The 22,863-nt window shown below is 41.8% G+C and overlaps 1 protein-coding gene across 2 annotated transcripts in view; it reads right to left on the minus strand.

Moving 5' to 3' along the window:
• dyrk1b (dual-specificity tyrosine-(Y)-phosphorylation regulated kinase 1B) overlaps positions 1-22,863 on the minus strand; it is a 51,239-nt gene that overhangs the window by 12,458 nt on the left and 15,918 nt on the right. Inside the window, exon 1 of one of the 2 annotated variants that reach the window (XM_041044029.1) lies at positions 9,110-11,277. The exons of the other annotated variant lie outside the window; for it this stretch is intronic. Coding sequence (XP_040899963.1) covers positions 9,110-9,212 — 103 coding nt within the window. The 5' untranslated portion in view covers positions 9,213-11,277. Of the gene's footprint in view, positions 1-9,109; positions 11,278-22,863 lie in introns of those variants that run through there. 2 annotated transcript variants of the gene reach the window in all.

Consider the following 22,863-nt stretch of genomic DNA (forward strand, 5'->3'; position numbering starts at 1 on the left):
TGCTGCTCTCTATACCTGTCACAGCAGGAGATATTTCAAGGTTGCAAAATGAGGTCTATTTTCATGTGACTATAACATAATTCAGGGCAGACGCTCTCAGTGAACGTGTAAGAATAACTTTGGTAATTATAGGTTCCTCTCCACTATGATGTTCCACACGGAGTGCAGACAGTTCTCCTGTTCACTTCTCTGCATCTTTTTTTTTCCAAATGGCTGCCTGAGATTTTAAACAGAGCTGTGGCTCAACGAGGCCCTGTTTGAGAACAGCTTTGAACCTCTGTGTTGTGAACTGCATATGTGTACTTTGTTCCGTTGTGTGATGAGGTAGAGAAATTAATCCAATCACTGTCACTGGGACTGTTGTGGTGCTCTGGGTCCTGGCCTGCTTACACACATGACACTGCTGGAGAGGGAGAATATCTGCCTAGTACTGAGAAATCTGCACCGTCTCTTTAAGAGACTGAGAGGCACTCACAGCATTTCCTCAATCTGGCATCCCCCTTCTTGCTCTGCCATTGGTTGGGGCCCCCTCTTTCTCTGTCAGCTGATTCGCTGTTGGTATCTAAGGGCTGGCTGGCCAGCACTCTATAAATAAACCCAGTGCTGTCTCAGCAACCAGCCTACAATACTCATTAGCTACTTCTCTCTCTCCTCTTCCGCCTTGCTCCTGCTAAGCAAGTAGCTTCCAATAGCAGGCCTGGCTCTCAGCAGCAGTCTGACATACTCTCCCCTAGCAACCCAACCCACCCTACTAGCCGCGCTCTCCTCCCCCTTTCCTTCATCATCCTTCCTGCTTTCTCAAAAAGCTCTCTACCTCTGAATCTGCTTCTCTTTATCCATCCATCATTCATACATCCCTTTATTCCTCGCTCTTATCTTCCCTCCTTTCTGACTCAGATGACTGTTCAGAAGGTCTCGGTAAAAGACATCTTCTTTTCTCCTGCCGACTGTTTCATCTCTCCATCAGTGTTGTGTTGACGCACAATGATGTAACAATATTTAGGGCAACAGTGAGGTGTAACCCAAGGCAGTGCAGCAACACACAGTACAGTCAGAAACGAACACTTCCTGTTCACAACAAGTTCCTGGATGATGAAAAATAATACTGAGCCGACTGTGATGGTACCAAAGTCCGTCAGAGACAAACAACAGTTGTGCAACACTGCCTTGAAGAGGGGTCTCCCTACAGCCGGTGTGTACACACAAATCTGCCCAACAACCACTGACTCTTGAGTCAGAGACAAGTCCGAGTGTGAAGAGTATGGAGATAGAGTGAAGGCCAAGTCCAACAGAACGAAGCAGTGCTAACTGAGAGTGTTACACCGTCATATAATCCAGTACAGGATATGCTGAGACAACAGACTGGTTTAGGTCAGTATATGTAAAACAGACTGAAACTGGACTGGAGCACCTCATCCCTGGTTTAAACCCTGTGAACAAATCTTTTAAAGATCCCCTCCAGACATTTCTGGAAAAAAAAAAAAAAAAAAAAAAAAAGCTACCTTGTCACCCACTAATTCAGCTGGCCCACTTACACTCAGTTCTGAGCACCAACACTTGGTCATAAAGCAACACAAACCAAATGCATTATTTCAAAGGAGTTGTTGAGCTGATTCTAACATTGTGTGTGTGTGTGTGTGTGTGTGTATGATTTGAAAATGACTGTGTCAGTGAGCTGCAAAGAGCATGCTTGAACTGAGGCTGTTATTTAAAACTGACCCAGGCAGACAACACAAACACTTCAACAGAAACATCCCATCACCTGAACACAAACAAATAAAAGCCAGCCCCCAAATACAGGGTGGGGAAAAACCATGAGTGGATAAACTGCTGGTGCCTGTCATATAATGTGCAAGCCAGTTAAGCATAACGTACATTTATACTGTTTTGATTTAATAAATTCAACAATATAATGAAGCTATTTTCAACTCTCTGTTTTCAAACTAACACAATCCTGATGTTTGATTCATTCATTCTGACCCACTTTGCTTTGTCGTCCTTTTAACCCGACCGGCTGCTGTTGCATATGCTATGCCTACAAATGTGTCACAATAAAAGCCCTGTCGGCTTTTAATTTGAAATAGAGGAAGTGTTGAGTTTGGGTTCACAGCATAATGCACTAACTTTAACAGGACAAACAGGAGCAGATCAAAATGATGCTTCCTACTAAAATATGACCAACTGTACTTATCAAACAGAGGGAATCAGAAATAAAGCGCTACCTCTGACTGAAGCCTGCTTCACATAAAGGCCTGTTACCTTATGCAGCTCCGGTCACTATCTGAGGAAATACCACAGGAAAAGAAAAATAGCAACTGCTGCTTACATGGACTGGATTTTTACTTTTGAGACTGCTCGTGCTGTGGTCTCAGGATAAATGTTGTGTGTGATATCAGGACTTTACAATCACCTGTCAACTTGTAAATACAAAGCAGTCAGTTCTGTCTCAGAGAGTGTGTTTGCATGCATACAAGTATCCTGGTTATGATCAGGTTTTTGAGCATCTCAGTCACGTGCTGCATATGTAAACATACCTATTTTGAGAAACCTGGATATGTTACTTGAAAACACAACTGCACACAGATTATCAGAAACCCAGATACCGTTAGAATCACGTATACAAAGGTATTAATACCAAGGTTTCTCATTTTTCTTTTAAACATTATGTCCGCAAAAAGAAACAGGAAACTAGTTTGCATGTTAACACACTTAGCGTGATAGTCCTTGGTCAACAACATCTCAAAGTTTGTTCAGACTAAACAGTGTTTCTGCAGAGTACTGAGGTCAAGATGAACCTGTGTGAGCTGAAAATATTTCAACCTCACCCAAAATTTCCCACATATTTCCCAAAGCTGACCGAGTCCACTTCATGAATATGCAGGGACAAGAGGAAGGAGGAGACAGGTCAAAGAAAGAAACAGAAATATGAAATATATGAAATATATCAACAACTGCTGGACGGACTGTCATGGAAATGGTTCATCCTCTGATGTTTCATCTAACGCCATCATCCGTTTAAAAATTCAGTCAGTCAGTCCAAATCTTTGGTTTATGACTGAACACCGACAAAACTACATCCCATCAGCCTCAGCTGTACTTTGTTTTTAGTGCTAACAGGTAAATATTAGCATGCTAATTGTCATTGATGTGAGCACTGAGCAACAATACAGCCTCACAGAGCCACTAGCATGACTTAGTCGGGTGTATTCTGTTATTTTAGTTCCTGATCATGTAATCACAAGAATCGCTCAGCTGTGAAGACAACAGTGAGACAGACTGTCCTGGTTGCAACATCGGTTCACCAAAGCCAGGTCATCTCCAACCCAGGTCCGACCCAGGTCCAGCGCAGGTCATGAGGAGGAGAGTTGGCCGATGCACACTGACCTATTCAGAGAGACCCTCTAAGCAGGTGTGACATGTGTCACTGTGTCTGTCTGGGAAGGGTATTAGTTAGGACAGCAGTACAGGACATTGACACAGGAAGGGTTTGTGTGTTTACACCTTCATGAAAGATATTTCTATGTATATTTACCAACATATCTGATACTGATAGTGATATTGGCAGACAACATCAGTCTTTATCAGACTATGATGTACACTCAGTTCCCAGTTTATTAGGCACAACTAGCTAAAAACAATACAGCCTGATACAACAATCCTTCACATCCAATTAAAACCTTAACTGTGCATGCACCTGTAACAGAGTGTGAACAGCTCAGCACACACACACAACATAACCACATCCTGCTCCCGACTGAGCCACGGACTGACCGTGGATATCAAGTGTGGGCCACAACCACAGTTCCTGTTCGCGTCACAGCAAAACAAACTGACGACAGAAGTCCATTCTTAAATGAAATGAGCAGCTACATATTGCCTTCCATTAGAACACTTACATGCAGTCACAAGACACTTTATTGTTGTGATATGTTTTATGTTATGTTTGGCTGCTTGTTATCAACAAAGACTTGGAATTGAAAATGAACCCAAGAAAAAAACATTAAAAACATACAATCTTATTAAAGTAATATTTGTTAACAGTTGACTGTGTGGGAAATCATGTTCATTTCACTTGAGATTGTGAACTGAATACACCAGGGTCGGTGTATGGTCATAAATACAAACACATTCACAGAGATCAACAGACTGTAGAACACGTTAGATAAACCCACTAAACACCACTGGAGAGAACATGTCTACATGTTGACTACACAGATCCAACAATGAAAGAGAGGGGGCACCTGGCTGAGCTATGACTGACCTTAGCCTCTGTTAACTGATGATGATGCTACATGAACACCAATCAGCACTGGTGATCGTATCTTTATTTATTGAGAACTTTCTAATTGCTTCACAAAAAGAGATTAGAAAAATGAAATGCAAATGTAACGACAACCAACGTCAAATGGAGATACTCTCTGAGAAAACCATGTTCTTATTTCCCCAGACAGGTCGATCCAGAGTCTCTGGGCCCTGAAGACAAAGCTGGGGCTTCTTCCTTTCAATCCTGGACTCTAGAACAGATGAAGACTCCTGAACAGGCTCATAGGGGGTTAAAAGGTCTGAAATTTAGCTAATCAATAAGATGCTGAAATCCATCCTGCTATATACAAGAAGCCAGTGTAAAGATCCCTAAACAAGTATGATGTGGTCACACCTCTGAGCTCTCTGGTTACAGACCTGGAAGCTGCATACAGCCATCCAATGAATGGCTAAAGGCGTCATAAAGACAAATTTTAAAAACGCTGCTGTTTTCACAGGCTCACAAGTTATAGATCTAGAGGAACTAGCAGGAAGAGTTCAATTAGGAGCTGAAATAATCCAACCTCAGAGGAGGACATGAGTGTTGTTTGTACAGATGTCTCATAGTTGTGCTCAGTGATTCTGATCAGCACATTCAACAGACAACTTGATTACCTGATGATAGAACAACTAAAGGTTAGAACACACAGTCACAGCTAGTTATACACACAGGTAGAAACAAAAAAGAGTTCATTAAACTGATAAAAGGGACAGTGTTTACATCAGATCTTAACTGGCTTACTGAAGCTGATTTCAATCTAGTGCTGCATTTTTCCATGTTTATTAAAGTGGCCTTGTTTTTCATTGACTGAAAAAGATCTGAATAAACGTGAATATGCCTTGGCTGAATGATCCGGGCTCAGCTTTTAAAACAACATCTATGAAAACACATCAGAGAAACTGAGACTTTATCCATCTACAGATCCATGACAACTGCTAAAATGTCTGCTGATAAAGGCCATGTGGCATGACTGAAAGCCTGGGAACTGCTACTAAATGGAACCTGAGGTCATATTGTTCTGTCAGTGTAGGCAATGCTTTGACACTATTGATATCTGCTTTCTTGTAGATGTCGTGCATGTGTAAAGATCAGTGCTGAACAGTGGCTGTTCAGTGATGCAGACTGGTGTGAAATATCACAGGTCAAATCATCTCTGTCCCTTCAAACCCTCCCTTCAAATGGTGAACAACAGCACGGAAAGAAAACAAACACTGAAATACATCCACCTTCCTTTCATCTGACACTTCTCTGCCACACACTGCAGCTACAGTGGAAAAGTTCTGACACACAACCAAACCAACCTGAAGGTGAGAAGGACAACAGATCTAAGAGAACACAACAGTGAAGTCATACAATGAAGTGAATCCAGCTCCAAGTACCGCAGATAACATACAGTCACCTCGTGCATCTCGTTAATCTTCATTACACATTTGAACTTTCAAGGTTTCCTAAACTGAAAAAAAGCTCACCAACCAAAACTGAACGGCATCAGTTTTACATATCAGCAGAACAACAACTACTCCGCTTCACTGAACCACACACACAGTCTGACATATCAGCCGCACATTGCACTGTGTCCAGACAACGTGCTGTCACCAAGCGCTGGTCCATTCATCAGACAGTGTTCGGAGGCCTCACACCCTCCTGCGCTCACACTCTCACTCTGATGTCACAGGTGACGTGAGTTTAAAGTCTGTGAGGGTTCAGTGGTGAGGGCTTAGCAGGGCAAACAGGAACTGGGCCAGGGACAGTAATAAAATACATTCAACCAGGGTGTGCCAAGTCATATTTTCTATACGAGTCTGTAGCTTCATGTTGTTATAATAATAATTATTATTATTATTGTTGTTATAATTTTCATGTAATTGTTGATTTTCCTGTTAAAGGGATTTGTGCAGGCAGGGAAAGTTGTGCAAGCAAGCCAAATGTCAGGGCTCAAACTGTTAATTCCCAGCTGGATGTTAAAGCAGAGCCTGGACATGATGGATCCTACACTGGGACTACAGGGGATCCACAGAGTCAGGTAGACAAGGCTGCAACAAGTAATCCCTCTAAGGCCTGATATATATGGCTCGGTGGAGTCCTGGGTTCCAACATGTACGTCCACACATCATGTATGAGAATTTAAAAAGTCTGAATTTGATGAGTTACTCTCGGCCTGTGCCTTAACCACCAGTTTCACACACCCTGCAGATACACATCATGTGTGATCTCAATCAGAATCAGAATCAGAAGCCTTTATTGTCATTGAACAAGAATACCACGAAATTATAGCAGCCTAGAAGTGGTGTTATTTCAAATCTAAATAAATAAAAAGTATGTACAAATAGTCTAAATAAAAGTAGAAATAGAATAATATTTTTAAAAATAGAATAGAATAGAATACAAAGGTGCAGCAGTAGAAAACATAGTGCAAAAAAGACAGAGCTAATCAAGTCTCTAAATGAACCCAATCTCACACACAGTGATGCAACACATGCTGCAATTAATAATTAATGTTAGTTTTCTTTTTTTTTTTTTTAAATCTTTTGAGGTCGTTATTAGATAGAGATTGTAGAAAGATGCCAGGAACAGAGGGAGGCATATATAACAAAGGTTCCTGGATGGATCTGAACCTGAGACATAGCAGATCATGGTGGACTTCTTAACCTCCAACTGCTGTCACTTACTTATGTGAAGAACTGTGCATATATACATGCAGTGCCACCAATGAGGACGCGACCTGTCAGAGATGTCACATTTTGTCACAGAACAGCTTTGCAGCCCAGAACTGGAGCTGCTTGGTTGTAGCAGTAGCCAGATGTTAAGGATCGCATACCCAAGCCACTGTAAACATTCTGTCATTAGACATATTAATACGAATTTTAACAATAGTCAGAATAGCACAGCCCTGTTTTCCAATGAGGTAAATGAGGACATGGCTCAACCTGAACCCAGAATCTGCATGCCACCACAAAATCCATCTACAGGTGACCACTGAGCACATCTGGAAACTTCATTTCACAGGTGTTGGTCTTTACACGGTCTTTCATTCCCAAAACACACCGACATAAACCATCACTGATAGGTCTTTACATCACAGTGATGTTCAGCCAAGAGGGTAAGAATACATAAAGCATTCCATGTCTCACAAACACACACAACAACACACACACAGTCACATAAATATCTGCCATTACATTGTTATAGACAATATATATCTATTTTATCAGAAGAGAGAAACGTGAACATGTAAAACAGCAAACCCTGGTGTCACCAACTGGATTCCTCTCACTTAATGTACACTCACTTGTCAGTTTATTAGGAACACCCATCCAAAGGTAATGTATTTCAATACAACAGTCCTGCAGTAAATCCTCCTTCATGAAGGCTCTGATGTTCAAACTGTGTTAAAGAGGTGTTGATTCAACTGTGTCATCACTGTGGTGGATGCAGTCTGCATTGCATTATACAGAGAGGTGTCTTGTTGTTTAGCCTACCCTCATTTATTTGAATGGGGTGAACAAAATAACAGGAACACCTGTCACCATAACAATTTATCGCAGGGCTGTTGGATTGAACCGCATTAGTCTGAGCTGGGTGTTCCTAATAAACTGCCAGGTGTGTGCACATGCAAATAAATAACCAAAGAAATGTGCATGAAATGCATTAAAATGCTGCAACCACTTCAGCCCAACTAGTGAATCTTCACTACATCACCCAGCTGTGCCACTGGTCCAGGTCCTGGTCTCAGGGCTCCAGTTTTTTCCTTGAACAGGCTGCAGTCCACACGCTGCTAAGTCTACTATTCAGTATTGGTCGCATCCAAGTGCAACCGAAGCTTGTAACTCAGCAAAAGACAAACCACTGCAGCGGGACAGTGCAAAGGGGCTTTAAAACAACATCACAAGCTTTACCTCAGCAGTTAGAACTAATTCAGGCTTACTCAGGCTACAAGAACACTTTTTAATACTACCATGTAAACAGTTAAACGTGTAGCTGAAAATGATCAAGAAAAGCTGTGTCCAAACTGTGTTTTAAGTCAGGCCAGTAGACTACGAAAGGACCTCAGCACGCAACAGACAATGATCACGTGACCGTCAGAACCAGGACTACCAGACTTACTTGCTGTACTTTGTAGTTCCACTAATAAAAGTTGGTCTGGAAATTCCCGACACTTCAAAGTAAAGTTTTTTTTTTTGGACGAAGTTGACCTACATCCTAGCCGCCCACTCAGAGCTGGCTGAGCGGGTGGCACTGATATTAATTGATTTATTCTGAGAATTAAAAGAGGTGTAGGTGAAAAATCTGATGTCCAGTGTGTATGTAGAGGTAAACCTGCATCTAATCATGGTTTAACATTGATTATTCAGCACAAACTGATCATCCTCATACCCCGTTCCTCAGTCTCCACCCCCCACCCCCCCCCCCCCCCCCCCCCTTCACAAAAAGAAAAGAAAACAAAAAAAACCCTGAATGCTTCAGGTGACATGGACGGAGCAACCAGGATTCAGCTCCAACACATGCTGACACACACGGCAACATGTTACCACACTGATATATACACACACACACCACCATGATGACATATTAACTCAAACACATACAACTTCTGTCACACACAAACAAAAACAATCATCATTCTATACTGACAAACTATACACAGCTACAATAACACACACATGAATGACCAAGAGTTATCAACACAGATTACCACGACAGTAAAATTACACGCAGTTGTGGAAACAAGTTTACTGTTTTTCACCAGTGGGACTGAGTGTTAATGTGCGTAGGTGTGTGTGTGTGTGTGTGCGTGCGTGTACTGACTCTTGTTCTTGCGAAGCAGGGCAGAGGTGATCCAGGGTTCCGACTGGACCATCCTGCAAGAGGGCACAGTCTTGTCCTCCACGGATGATGACGTGATCACCATGGAAATGCTTGGCAATTGTTCAATCCAGCAAGGAAATACTGTCAATCAAAACACTCTGACAGGTGGGCGGGGCTTGTGAGGGCTCAGGTAACTGTCATCAGGCGTGTTTTCAATCCCAGAGTTCGCTTCAACAGTTTACATCCAACTAAATCAATGAATCTTGAAATGGTGGGAAACCGACCAACCAATCAAAAGGCACCGTCTTCTCTGGCTTATTTCTTTTGTAAAATTTTTTTTTTTGTGACTGTGGTTTCTAAGGCAACCAACTGGTGTACAGGCAGCTTGTCTCTCTGAAGTAAAAATATAAAGGATGCAATCTCTGTCTTCTGTGGAGTTACACTAAAGATATAGATCTCTCATTCTACATATATATTCTGTTTCTCTGTGGGTATGGGGAATGGGGGGAAATAGAATATTTGGTTAGTCAGGTTAGCTTTTAGTTACGTTGGTTTTGGCAGTTTCATGCATTCTTTCTGTGGGTTGGAGGTTTGTACCGCTCCAGATAGCTGGTGACCGATATTTTAAGTAGTCAAAGTTAGGCCTTTCTAATATTCCTGTATGTTAACAAGTGGCTACTCTGATTTAAGAGTTTGAGCAAAAAGTCCAAGGGGTAAAGGCATAGACTCTACTTATGACAGGTTCACTTAGTCCAGGGAAGGTTTAACCAAAAGTACACAGCTAGCAGTCCTTCAGACATCTTGTAAGTAGTAATCCAGATCAGGGTTTACATGTCCATTGCAGTCTTAACCAGCAGAACACAGTACAGCTAGTATTTCCAGTTTACCAAGACTCCCTGGTCGGTATGGTTCCAACAGATCTCATATTATTCCACAAAATAAGTTCATCCAATTTTTGTTACTCTTCCAAACTACTTGTAAAGCACACTAACTAGCTGTAAGTCAAGTCTGTGCTAACCAGGCTCGCCCAGCATACTGCCAGGAGGGCTGAGCGAGGTAGTGTGACAGCAGGGGTGGAAGAGAAGGAGGTGGAGGGGAGTTGGGTTTCCAGCTGCCTGCTTTTACCCCATCCCTTACACTAAAAATAGCTCCAATTACTGGCGCTTTCTGGGGGGACTAGTCACCGGACAGAGTAGGGCAGTGCAGAGTGATGTTATCACTCAGATTAATCCAGTGACACACACAGCCCTGCACTGGTAATGTCACAGAGCCTGTACAGCCGACGCTCCGCTGAGCCTGTGTGCGCTGCGGTCACTCAGCTCCCCGTCACCCGCCTACCCGCCCACAAAGGTGGCTGGCCTCCGCCGGGGTGAAAACGGGCCCTTTTGAAAAGTCAGGCAACGATGTAATCCACACACACTATATAAGATGTCTCTGGGACAGCAAGCAGTTGTACAAACACGTGTAAGCAAACTCGTCCACTGCAACGTGTTGATTTCACAGAGACATGTAGTTCCAGACAAAGTTCCTCTAAGGGGGTATCCACACTCAGGGGCCAACAGCACTGTCTGCAGGGACAACGTGACGTACCACTACAAACAGGGACACTGCACCTCAGTTACACGCCTCTGGCCCCTGGGGGTACAACTGGGGGAAGAAAGTGGGATCAGAAAGTTTAGATCCAGGATCTGGGGTCAGAAGCCAAATCTTTCCGCGCCTGAGGAGACAGACGGGCAAAGTCGCTGACGGCCTGCATAATACTTCCACACTCCGACACTGTCCTCTGTTTACCACAGCAACTCGATCCAGGAAGGAGTCCGCCTCCGAGGTAATCACACCAAAGTAAAATCACAAACAACGTCTGAACCGCAGAGAACCAAAACTTGAAACTCGTCTCAAAGTGAGCTATAGAAACCAAATCCAGCGGAGTTCCTGAGCTTGCTGTCATACGCCTCTGATCGCTTCTTGACGCGCCTCTTCTTCCGTCTGCTTCCGCTCTCTTTTCTCACACCTAATGTCCTCCTTTGTTTGTCCTTCTCATATCTGGGGGAGATTATTTATTCCCTCAAGGTGGAAACCTTCACTAGGGCGATTTCGACTCATGTTTCTCGCCCGTTTCCCTGTCCGTGCTTCTCCGTTAGACGGAATCTGTGCTACTCTCCCACACGGCTCCCCCACCCTGCGATAGGGACTATACCATATGCCCGTGGCAGGGGTCGGAGCTAGTCTGTCTGGCGCAGCCTCACGCAGTCCCGGTAAAACCAGGACGGATACACACACAGGACGAAAAATGACATGAGCGAGATTTCACCTGTAATTTCACACCAAGCAGCACTCTGAGGCCGAGTGCTTTTATGGAGCTTTATCAACAACTCGAGTGAGTTAGCGGGACAGTAACCTTCCCTCTGACCGCAGTAGTCTGTTCCAAGCAGACCTCTCCTGTCCTGTCCATTTATAGTAACAGCGGGATATATATACTGGGACTTTATATACACGCATACATACACAACCTTAATTTTTTGAAACCCCTTTTCTGCAGTTTCATGGGTAAAGCTCTGACAAACGACGGTGTGATATTAATAATAACCACTTACTAAGAGGTCAATAATAGGAAGTACATTTCAAAACTTATTAGTCTGAACCTTGAAAGAAAGTAAAGAATTCTAAAATACAAGTGTTTTCTAAAGGTTCACAAAAGTAAAGGTTAGGATCTTGTAAACATATGTTGTGTTCTGCTCACAAGAAGCTCATTGTGCAATGTTTATGGAGACCCGGGCTGGAGGGAGGGCAATAAAGACAGAGGCCTATGCTGATAAACGCTATTAAAACGTGCGTGATCCCCCCTCACACAATAGATTCGTGTTTTAATACAGTAATAGAGGCTAACCCCATAACTACAAACCCCTTATTTTAAGAAAGAACTAGTTTAAGGTGGACAAAGTTTCACACAGCAGACATGAACGTGGATAATGGCAGTTGTTTTTTTTGTTTTTTTTTAAATAAGCGGTTGTGTGATAGACCTGCACTAAACGAGCGACAGCTGGGCTTTCTCACTGCTACCATGTAGCGCACACACAAGCTCATTTTGTTCCTCCAGTCTTTGAAAATATTTCAACTTCTCTGTGCTCGGGTACACGCACCCTCTCCAGCCTCTGTTGCTACCCGACGCCATGGCAGCTGCAGAGCAATTGGCTACATAAAGTCCCGTCCCCGGCTGTAATTGGCTGGCGGCTGGATCTGTGGGAGGGGCGGTCGGCTTAGTTTCCCACTGTCTCTTCAAACGGCGCGAGGCAGGAATGACGCGGAAATAGTTTGAAGATGTCAGGTAGAAATGGAAAGAGAGAGGGTGGGGGGTGGAGGTACAGCCGGGGAGCGGGGGTGGGGGGACGGGGCCAAAGACTCCCATAAGCACATGGTCACTGAGTGACTCTCTACAGCTGAGATGTGTGACTTCTCCTCACAAAGCAGCCAAAGCTAAAAGTTGTTACTGTTGCTATCCGAGCATTCCGGCTAAATCAGGCACAATGCTGCCTGGGAACAGCTCAGCACACAAACACTGTCATACACCAGCTGACACCCCCTTAAAGGAAAACTCACTCTCAAACACAACTCACACTGCACTCACAAACGTGTCACTTCTCCTCTCTTTCTTTCTTTCTCTTTCTTTCTGGGATTTTAATCTCCAACCTGTGTGGACTAATCAGTCAGTAATACACACACACACACAAAAAAAAGTAATGGCCCATTGCAATCTGCTCACTGTAATTACCTACCATACAAAGGTAAGTACTCCCATGATAATCCTGTAGCTATGCACATCAGAGGAAGTTTGGGAACAGGACTGAAAACAGCATGGTACACCAGTACAGTACAGTATGGTACACCTTGAACATGACAGGTTCTTCCCTTGCTTATTGCTGCAATTTACAACAGAACTGATGTATTGTTTTATTGATTTGAACTATGTTTAAAGCAGTCCATAATGTTTTTGTTTTGAGGTGATACAGTATTTACGCCGTAGAACACTATAGGATGAAGTAACAACAAATTTGCTCAGTGTCATTTAGAAATCTTCGTTTTAATCATTATGTTTATTTCATTTGTAAAAGAAAACAGCTGAATTTCAAGGAAAACCTCAGCAAGTGTAACAACAGACCATCGTGCAATGGGATCAGACCAGTCATGACACCAAATCGTATGCAACATAAGAGAGGCGAGTTTGGTGAAACAGCTGAAGTGTGCCAGAGTTATTCAATATGCCTAACCACTTCTCCTAATGTCTTAGAGTGGAGGGGAATGATTAAAACTGGAATACAGTGATCCGTGACTTAAAATGAATGTGGACCAGTGGCGTAAAGTGGAGGGACCAATGGTCCCCCTACTTTCAGAGCCCTTGCTCGGACCACACCTATCTGTGAAATTGGCCTTCACATTGAATTCAGTTACACACCTGTAAAGGTTTGAGTCTGCTTCTTGTACAGTTGGGATGTTATTGTGGCGGCAGATATCTGTCCACAAACAGTCATACAAACACCTGGCAAAGTACTGAAAACCCCCTCTTTGGTGGTTCCCGGTACAGTAGGTGTCTCCAGGACCACATTTTGCCATGATGACACACACACACAGGTGAAACCAATACCAGCCACACTGTTGCAGCTGGTAATTACTGCATTCTGGCTTTGTAACATCCTTTTCACTCCAAGTCCTGCAGCTTTCCTTGGTGATCTACTCAAACTCCAGGCTCCAGAACCCATGGTCCAAATCAGTGCACTCCCACACACTGAAAAACTGCTGACCAGTCACAGCTAAAATAGGATGGCATGGCCTAATAACGCGCTATAATTATAAAGCTTGAATTAAAATGATCTGTCTCAGAGATAAGTCATAAACAAGCAGGAAGTAACATTATAGAGAGCAACACAGCACAGGAGCAATGCAACCTAATGTGGTAATCACATCCAGATGTATCACTACAGGTGGTCTGCTTCAAAAATGCCTGATGCCCAGCTGAGGGTGACTGGGTCTGTCTGGTCTGAGTGGGAGCCAGGACGATGTAAAGCACGTCTGTCACAGAGGAGAAGTGCGTGCCACACACCTTTCCATAGGAGGACAACAGTTTGTCGGGCGTCACGGTCTTAGTGACTTTTTCTGTGTGACTGCCACTCTGGGGGCTCCACTATGATCCAAACAAAACTGAACTTGTTGTGTGTTCAACAACACAGGAGCCACATAATGATTCAGAATGAATTGGATACCTTTATTTTTTCCAGAGAAAACAATGGCTTATACAATGAGCCAAACAAGATGGAGAGTTTTCTCAAAGACACACAAGAAGCATTAATGAGGAGGTGACATGTGACATCTTTAATTAAATAAAAATCACCTCCCATTTTGAATGTATTTGAAAAGTAATTCATCATATCTCCATTTGCATCACATTAAACAATCAAAAAATAATGAACTTGTTGTCATTACTTTTCTTAAATGATGATTTCAAATGCTGTATTTGGGTGTTTTCTGTATGTTGCCATTGTACAATTCTTTTTTGGAAAGTTCTGTGACTGATTTGTTGATTCAGGCCCAAAATAGTGTGACATAGTCTCTTTCTATCACTGCTAAACTTTGTTACTAATTCTTTTTCCCCATAATAAAATAAGCAAATATTCCTATTTAATTCAAAAGGTCGGAGAGAAGAGATGGAGTTAAGTTTAGCATGTGTAGAAAACTGTAGCACCACAGGCAATGGTCATCTTTACTATACATGAAGTAGCACAACAGGAATCATCTTGTAAGTAGTATTTTAACATCATAGACTTAATGTCCATTTGGCAGAGCCTACATCATGTTTAACCTATTTTGAGTTTAGTTAAAGCTGTTGGTTTCATGACTAAAATATGCAAATTAGACAATAAAAAAGACAAAGCTAGTACTATTGTTTTTCATCAGCATATCACAGGAAATGTACACAGTGAATACAATGTAAACAAAGGAAGTAAGCTCGAAATATGTGGTTAAGAGGACACAGAAAACCCATAAAGCAGCACTCCTGACCAATGGCAGGAAAATGTGTTTTGAGGTGTGACAAAAAAAAAAAACTGTGCAAACTGATCCTGGACTGCATGTGTACAGACTTTACAGTGTCTGAAGACTATCCGGCACACTGTTTAGGCCAAAAACAGGTCATTTCACCAATGCATGAACATTAATTTTGATTTGATGTCAAGTATATTTCTGTATGGGAAGGCATGCCATCAGATACACAACCAACAGGATGCAAGAAGGTAGCTGGGCAGAAATACACAGAGACACAGTGCCTACTGTGTGCATACATCTGTTTGCACTGAGGAGAAACACGGATTGTACTGCATTTCTTCTCATCATCATGGAACGCAAATCCCACAGTTATCTCACCTCCACAATTACAAACAGACGAGCAACAGGCGAAGAAGAATGTGCGTGTGTGTGTGCGCGCACTGGGGATGACAGGACATTCATATAGTACAAACATACAATGGCTGACCTACACAACTGTTCTGTAGTTCCTCTTTGAGTTACAAGGAGGCTCGTTCACCAAAATGATTATTTTAACTGTTGCCCACCATACAGGCCCATTCTGCACTATTTTTCTTTTAATGTAATTTCTGAGACATGTCATTAACAAACAGACAAACAAGGAATAACAATGGAAGGAATAACGTTCACCTTTTACATCTAGTATAAAAGTCTAACTAATGTTTTGGCACCTATCAAATGTCTTAATAAGATATTACACATGTTGACTCAATGCCCTATATAGAAAGCTTATTGCATTCATAAAGAGTGACTAGTTTCACAGCACAACAGAAATGATTTCAAATCATTCACTAGAATCAAAAAGGTTGTTTAACAAATGTTTGACACATTTTAAACATGGGTTTAATTATGGATAGTATTTCCATTGATAAATTTACAATCCCAGGACACTGATAATTTGCAGTAATAAATAAACGCTCATTGATACACAAAATAATAACAATCACTTTAAGTTTTCAAAGCTAATCTGTATTTTAATTTGTCAATACATGAATCATCTTTATCTACATCTGTCTCTGTATTTTTTCCTTTACATTTTTAGAGCTTCAATTTTGCTTTTTGTTTTTACCTCATCCTGACCTATAGCAGCTCTGTTTAAATGTCTTTATCAAAGTTTTTTTTTATTTCTTCATAATTATTTTACTGAATTTGGCTATATTTGATTGAAAATACTAAAGGTGATTGTGATTGCATTTAATCCTCACTACACCCTGAAATCCTGCTTCAGTACCTGGTTAGGTAGTGATACAGCATATTGCATTGACAGAAACCAGCTTCTGAACACTGGACTTAAACAGGCTGTGGAATTAGATGCAGCCGTTTCCTGTTCTCTGCTCAGCCCGTGTTCATTCTCCGTCTGTTCTGAAACGCACTGGTGTGCTTATATTACTGAAAATGTGAACAAATGTCAGTATTTCCCTTCACAGAGCTACTGACTGGCTTCCACTAAGTCACGTTCAGCGGTACTAACGGCCAGACAGCGGAGATTACAGCGGCAGCGCGAGGAGGCAAGCAGACTCTGAGACTCACGTGCCTTGCAGCAAAATTCCACCCGGCAACTATACACTGTACCATGGCAACAGCCCTGCCATTGGTCCCCGGTGCGTTTTCAAATGACCAATGGGATGGCCAGCCGCGGGTGATGCTTGTTGCTAGGTAAACATGATGCAGAGGAAAGATAGAGGAGCAGAATTACCATGCTGCTACTGCAGGGTGCTTTCAGCAAGGAGTGGAGGAGCACTTCACACTCCGAGAGACCTTTCTCTTTCTCAGCACATGGCGGTGCCAGAGAGACGAAAACAAAACGAAGCAGGAATGACACAGGCAAAGAGGAATAACATATAAGACTGGGTTACAGCCTCTGGGAGTGGTGCTGCCAGTGCTCTCGCCAATGTTCTACACGAACAAATGCCATTAATGTACATTAAGCTAGCCGGTAGGGGAAGCTAGCTTCAGAATCAAATGAGCAACCCATTTGCCATAACTTTCTTCAAATACAACGTACTAATATGATTTACTGAAACACTCAATTTCCATTACAAAAAAGTTTAGAAGTAGGCTGTAGCTACACCATAACTGAGAGAACACAGTAAAAAAACAAAACAAAAAAACAAACAAACAAAAAAAAACCCCATAATAACCTACAACAAAATATGGGCAAAATAGTTTCATTAAATTCAAGTAAAAGGACATATAATCTGCAGTAATGCATTACGGTAAGTTAGTAGCATCAGTACAAGACGTTGTGCAGTCAGCCTGCCAGACACCATGACACACAGTACACTGTATGGGTGACAGTACTGTCGTGCAGGCTCATATGACCCTCCTCTGTAGCCATGTTAATTCCTTTGAAGTCCCTGCTCAGCCACTGTTTGTGTCTAATCAGTTCAGATAAGAAAATGTTTCAGGATCTCAGACAGGCTCTTATCTGGACCAAAAACTGTTCAATATTCTGTTTCAACAGTAGTTTACAGTTCCTCCGTCTTAACTGCCCATGACCTCATTTCAGAATCCAATACTCATGACCTTAGCAATGAGTATCTGCATATCAGGTCACCTCACATGGGGTCCCACCTACCTCAGTGTTGAGACAGTGCTGCAGGACATCTTGATCACATTTTAAATGAGAATGCAAGTTACAGATAGTGAAAAGAGAAAAAATGCAGAGGCCAAAATCTTTCTTTAAAATCCAGCCATAACAGAACGAACTATAGTCACTGAAGGGTTATTATTTTAATCCAGGGAGTGTTGTTAAAACTTTAATCGAAATCCACAAACTCATCATCACCAAGCCCTCTACTCAGAAAACACTGAGACAACAAAATGACAACCTCTGCCTCTCTCAGTTCTTTGGTCTGAGATCTGTCCAGACTGTGGCATCTTCCTGGCATCCCTTCTCTACATTACACTTCTACATCTCTACATTTCAGAGGATAATATTATCTTTTTCAAATCAAACCCTAAAGGTGCCAGCACTCTTCAAACTCTCCAGGATAGAAAATATGGCTTTTAGTGCCTGCTTCATTCAGTGATTGGCCAGCTGTGTGCAGGTGAGAACGTAGGTAAGATCTGAGCTTCTCTTAGGAGCTCGCTCTCTTTCTTCTGTCACTTTTCACGTGAAAGTCTTTGCCTCTATCCCCCATATTAAAACAATATCACATCTCCCCCCTCTCTCTGTGAGCTGGCTTTTCACTCTGTCTGGGTTCTGATGTGGTCAGATGATCTGAACCTGGCCCTAACCCTGTTACAGTTCTAATTACAGTCTTTGACAACCTGTAATGAGCATAAAATGTGATGCATTGTTATGCAGTAAATTAAAATACACAAGAGTATATAAAATACTTATACTTGAGCTCCAGCTCAACCAATACAACAGTAAAATGCTGCTTACATGTTAATGCGTCAATAATAAGCCAATAATATAATTGAAGGCCAATAACATAATTGAAGGCCATTCAAAGAGCTTTATATAATTTACAGAAAGCAATGAAAAAAGACTGAAAAAGTTGTCACTTTAGTACATTCTGATGGTAGTACCTACAAATTTTTACCTTAGTACAATTCTAAATGCAAAATTTTTCTTTTTCTTTTCTTCAGTACGGTTTTACAGTGAGTACATCCCTCACTCCTGCCCATACCAGTGCTTTTTACTGTCTGAGAAACATTAAAAATTTGTCTCTCCAAATAATGTTATGGTATAAAAATCGCAAAAATACTGAGGAGGAACCACATTCTCACTCTAAGGGCTTCATCAATAAAAAGTAATCATGGTGTTGGAGTGCCTTAAGATTACATTCAACTTAACTCTTGTATACCAGCCCCCAGCTCTTACATGTTCAGCCATTATGGCTCATTAGCTTTGGGTGTCGCAGAATATCAGACACAAGCTTGGATACATCCACACATACTCTGACAGATACCTCAGTATATAAGATTTCTATTTTCTAACAGCCTGCATTTATTTTTGTACTTTTGTATCATTCCTTTTTTTTTATGAAAGTAAATGAAATTAAAAATTAAAAACAAAATAGATATGACTGGCATAAATCATTGAGTGAAAACAGTCTGTGTTATAAAGAGAAACGTGCATACAGTTTGTGAAGGCTTTAGTTATTCATGGCTTGAAAGGTCAGAGACAGTATTCATATACAGAAGTTCCAAAGGAAAGTAAAGTAAATTCCAAAGTAATCACATTTTAAGAAGATACAAATTTGATCATGACATCAGCGAATTATTTGGTCAATACTTTATCCACCACTTGGACACATAACATAGAACTGTGTGCTTATTAAATTATTTTAAGTAAAGTATTTTTAGCCATGCTACTGTGAGGCTCCAGTGTCGGTCTGTCCCACATTCACTACTGGTCTGTCCACCACTTTGGTCAAGACTGAGCTATCTCAACAATTACTGGGTGGATTACCATAAAATCTTGGAAATCATGATACCCACGGTTCCTAAAAGTTTTAACTGTATCACTTATCACTAATGACCAAATACTTGAGAATGTTATTATTAAGACCTCAATTAGTAAGACCTCAATAAGAAAGGCTAATATAGTATTAGTTATGAACACATACAGGGATTAAGAGGTGCTGGTACTGTATGGCACATAGCCAACAACATGCACATAGGTTACAGTTATAGTACTAATAATCTAATCTACCATGCATTTCTCCACTTTTAGCACATTTTATTTGTCCACCAACATCCTTGAATCAACATTTCAAACCAGGTTTCTCACAGATTCTCTATCTCCTTCACATCTTATAATGAATTAATAAAATGTACACTGGACACATTCCATTACCTATACATGATACATCATATATCAGTTAATATGGTCCTTGATCTTTTCCCCACCACCCACTGATGACCTTGGATGGATCGCCGGTCAGTCCTCTGGCTGGTTTTATTCTGATCAGGATGAGACGTTCGGATGAAAGTTCTGAAAAGCTAGTAAGTGGACCTTTGAGCTTAGGTTCTTCTCTACTACCCTGTGAAAGTGGGCACAGTTTTGCCTAGGGATGAAGATCTTTGAAACCTAATCCACATATGATGGAGGGTCCTGGAACATCTAGTCAAAGGCAGCATGTAGAATAACTCATAACTAATGTTCCAGATGCAATGGCACTGTTAACCTTTCCATCAAAACTAATGTTGAGATTTTCCATAAAGAGTAACGTACGTCAGTTAGCTTGGCTAAACTGTTGGCTGACCTTAGTGTCTGTCTTGGAAATAAGCAGTGAGACATTCCTGTTTCAGTCACCACAATCATCTGCTTATCAGCTTCCTGCCTGAACTCACACAACATCATCCATGGACTCAGCATTTACAGTGGTGTCACTGGTACTGTGACCCACTGACCCATGATTTAAGTTCATCAACAAAACCCACGCTCACACGCCTTCCTCTTCCTGCTGTGCCATAGCCCTGGTGGAAAAGAGAGAGACCCCCTTCAAAGCAGAACAGGACCATGTTTTCTTTTCTAGTTTTATTGTAAGATAACTGAGTCCTATTCATCGGACAATTGCCACCAGTTCACTTTTAAGGCAAGCTACACAGTTTCAAAGGAGATAAAAGATGAGCGACTTGTTTCATTTTCAAACATTGACGACTCTATGGAATCCCTCCATCGCCTCACACACCACAGGCCCGGCTAGAGACGCCAGCCCCGACCATCTGACGAGCCAGGAGAAACAGGACTGCACACCTCCACAAGCTGCATCTGCTCGCTGCTATTTGGTGAAGTGTGAACACACACAAGTAAGGTTGACGTTAGTTACAGGACTGTGTGTCACTAGATGCTAAATGATTGCATATTAATGCTTAGTAGGTTTTTATTGTAGATTTATTTGGCGTTGTAGTCCAGTCTTTGACCGACTTGAATCTTTGAAGTTTGTTTAATCTCAGACAGATACTCTTTCACTCTCTCTCTGTACTAACTTGATGTTCACACATACACATTGAGCATGGTAATCTTAATGTTTAGTAACGAGTTAGTGTAGAGAGATTTGCTTTGAGGCCATGTTGGAAACTTAAGTCTCCTGCTTCTTTCTCAGAAGCCTTTGTCTGCTCGTCTCACACACACGCTGTCACTCCCCCCTGTGGATACACGCCCGCTGATTCCCTCTCTCTCTCTCTCTCTCTCACACACACACACCTGTATATGGTCTCACTAACCTAGGAAGAGGTTATCATCAGTACTTGTGCTTGTTATACTCAAACAGTGTTGGCTGGGTGGTGGTGGTTGATGTTTTTAGTCTATAATAAACCTCTTTTATAGTTTAATGAACAGCCACGATTGTTGTTCTTGCTGTAAACTTCTGAAGCCGTCCTCTGCCAGCAGAGTATCTTCATTACGCTGTTATAAATCTATCGTAATATAATTCAAACTAAATGTAATTCCTAATAGTTTTGCTGAAGTTATCAATTAAGAGTCCAAATTTTATGCTTCATCATTTACGAGGCTGATCCATGTTTGGGACCTCACCATTCGTATGTTTCTTCTCTCAGTTTGAATGTGCGAACATGTGCTGCCTTAAATGCAGGGAACAGCAGCCCTTTCCCCATCCACTATCTCAGCTATGATTCAGAACAACTAATGACTGACATTTTAGATGTTAATAAGTATCTGACTGCAAATGAACTGTTCCATGTTCAGAGTTGATGTTTTTTGTTAAAATATTTCTGGCCATGCCTGTATAAACCTAGAAACAGCTTGTGTAACTGGCTGCTGAATAACTATGTCATTTTTTTTTTTTAATTTCATGTCCAATTATGTCCAGCTGTGCTTAAATTTAGAGCTGCAGTAGTCAATATGTTTATATGAACAATGGACAGAGGTGTCTCGTGTTGGTGGACCCACACTGCAGCTGCCCTCAGCTCTACATTGCTCTATAGCAGGGGTGTCCAAACTGTTCCACAAAGGGCCGTGTGGCTGCAGGTTTTTGTTCCAACCAAGCAGCAGCACACCAGACTTGACTCATTTAATCAACTGATCTCAGTCTTCAGACAGCTGATTGGTCAAACTGTGTGCTCTTCATTGGCTGGAACAAAAACCTGCAGCCACACGGCCCTTTGTGGAACAGTTTGGGCACCCCTGCTCTATAGGCTCTTTTAGCCCATTGTTTCTGTTTTGCTTCAGTCTCATTGTTCCAATGTGCTTATTAAAAAAAAGAAAACAAATCCTTGAACTCAGCAGTCACACTAGCTTCAAATGAAGTGACAGGGAGACAGCAAATATCGTGACTGACAGGTGCTAGTGTGACAGAACCTGAAGAGCTGGAGTTCCCATCGGCCCTTTCTTGTGGCTACAGATGAGCTAAACCAGGGACCACTGAATACAACCATTAAACACTCATGTAAGATATACATATTTTGTCTGTAGAGAGTTGGTTAGTAGTTAACTTTAAACAGTAATAACACGAGGTAAAAACTACAGACTGTTCAGCAGTGACTGGTTTTCATTTGAAGAAAAAATGAACCCCTGGGGTTTCTCTGCAAACCTCCATTTCTTGGAGATTTTTAACGTTAAGGACCCTTTACCTGTGTTAGAGGGACAAGTGCTGCACATCCAAAGTACTGGGTCTGGCTGGCCCTCTACTGGATGTGTATGTAAAACAGACAGCTGCCATGTTAATACCCTGGTAACTCAACTCTCAAACTGGTACAAAAATGTT

The sequence above is a fragment of the Toxotes jaculatrix genome, chromosome 8 (genome assembly GCF_017976425.1).
Source record: "Toxotes jaculatrix isolate fToxJac2 chromosome 8, fToxJac2.pri, whole genome shotgun sequence".
NCBI classification, from domain to species: Eukaryota; Metazoa; Chordata; class Actinopteri; family Toxotidae; genus Toxotes; species Toxotes jaculatrix.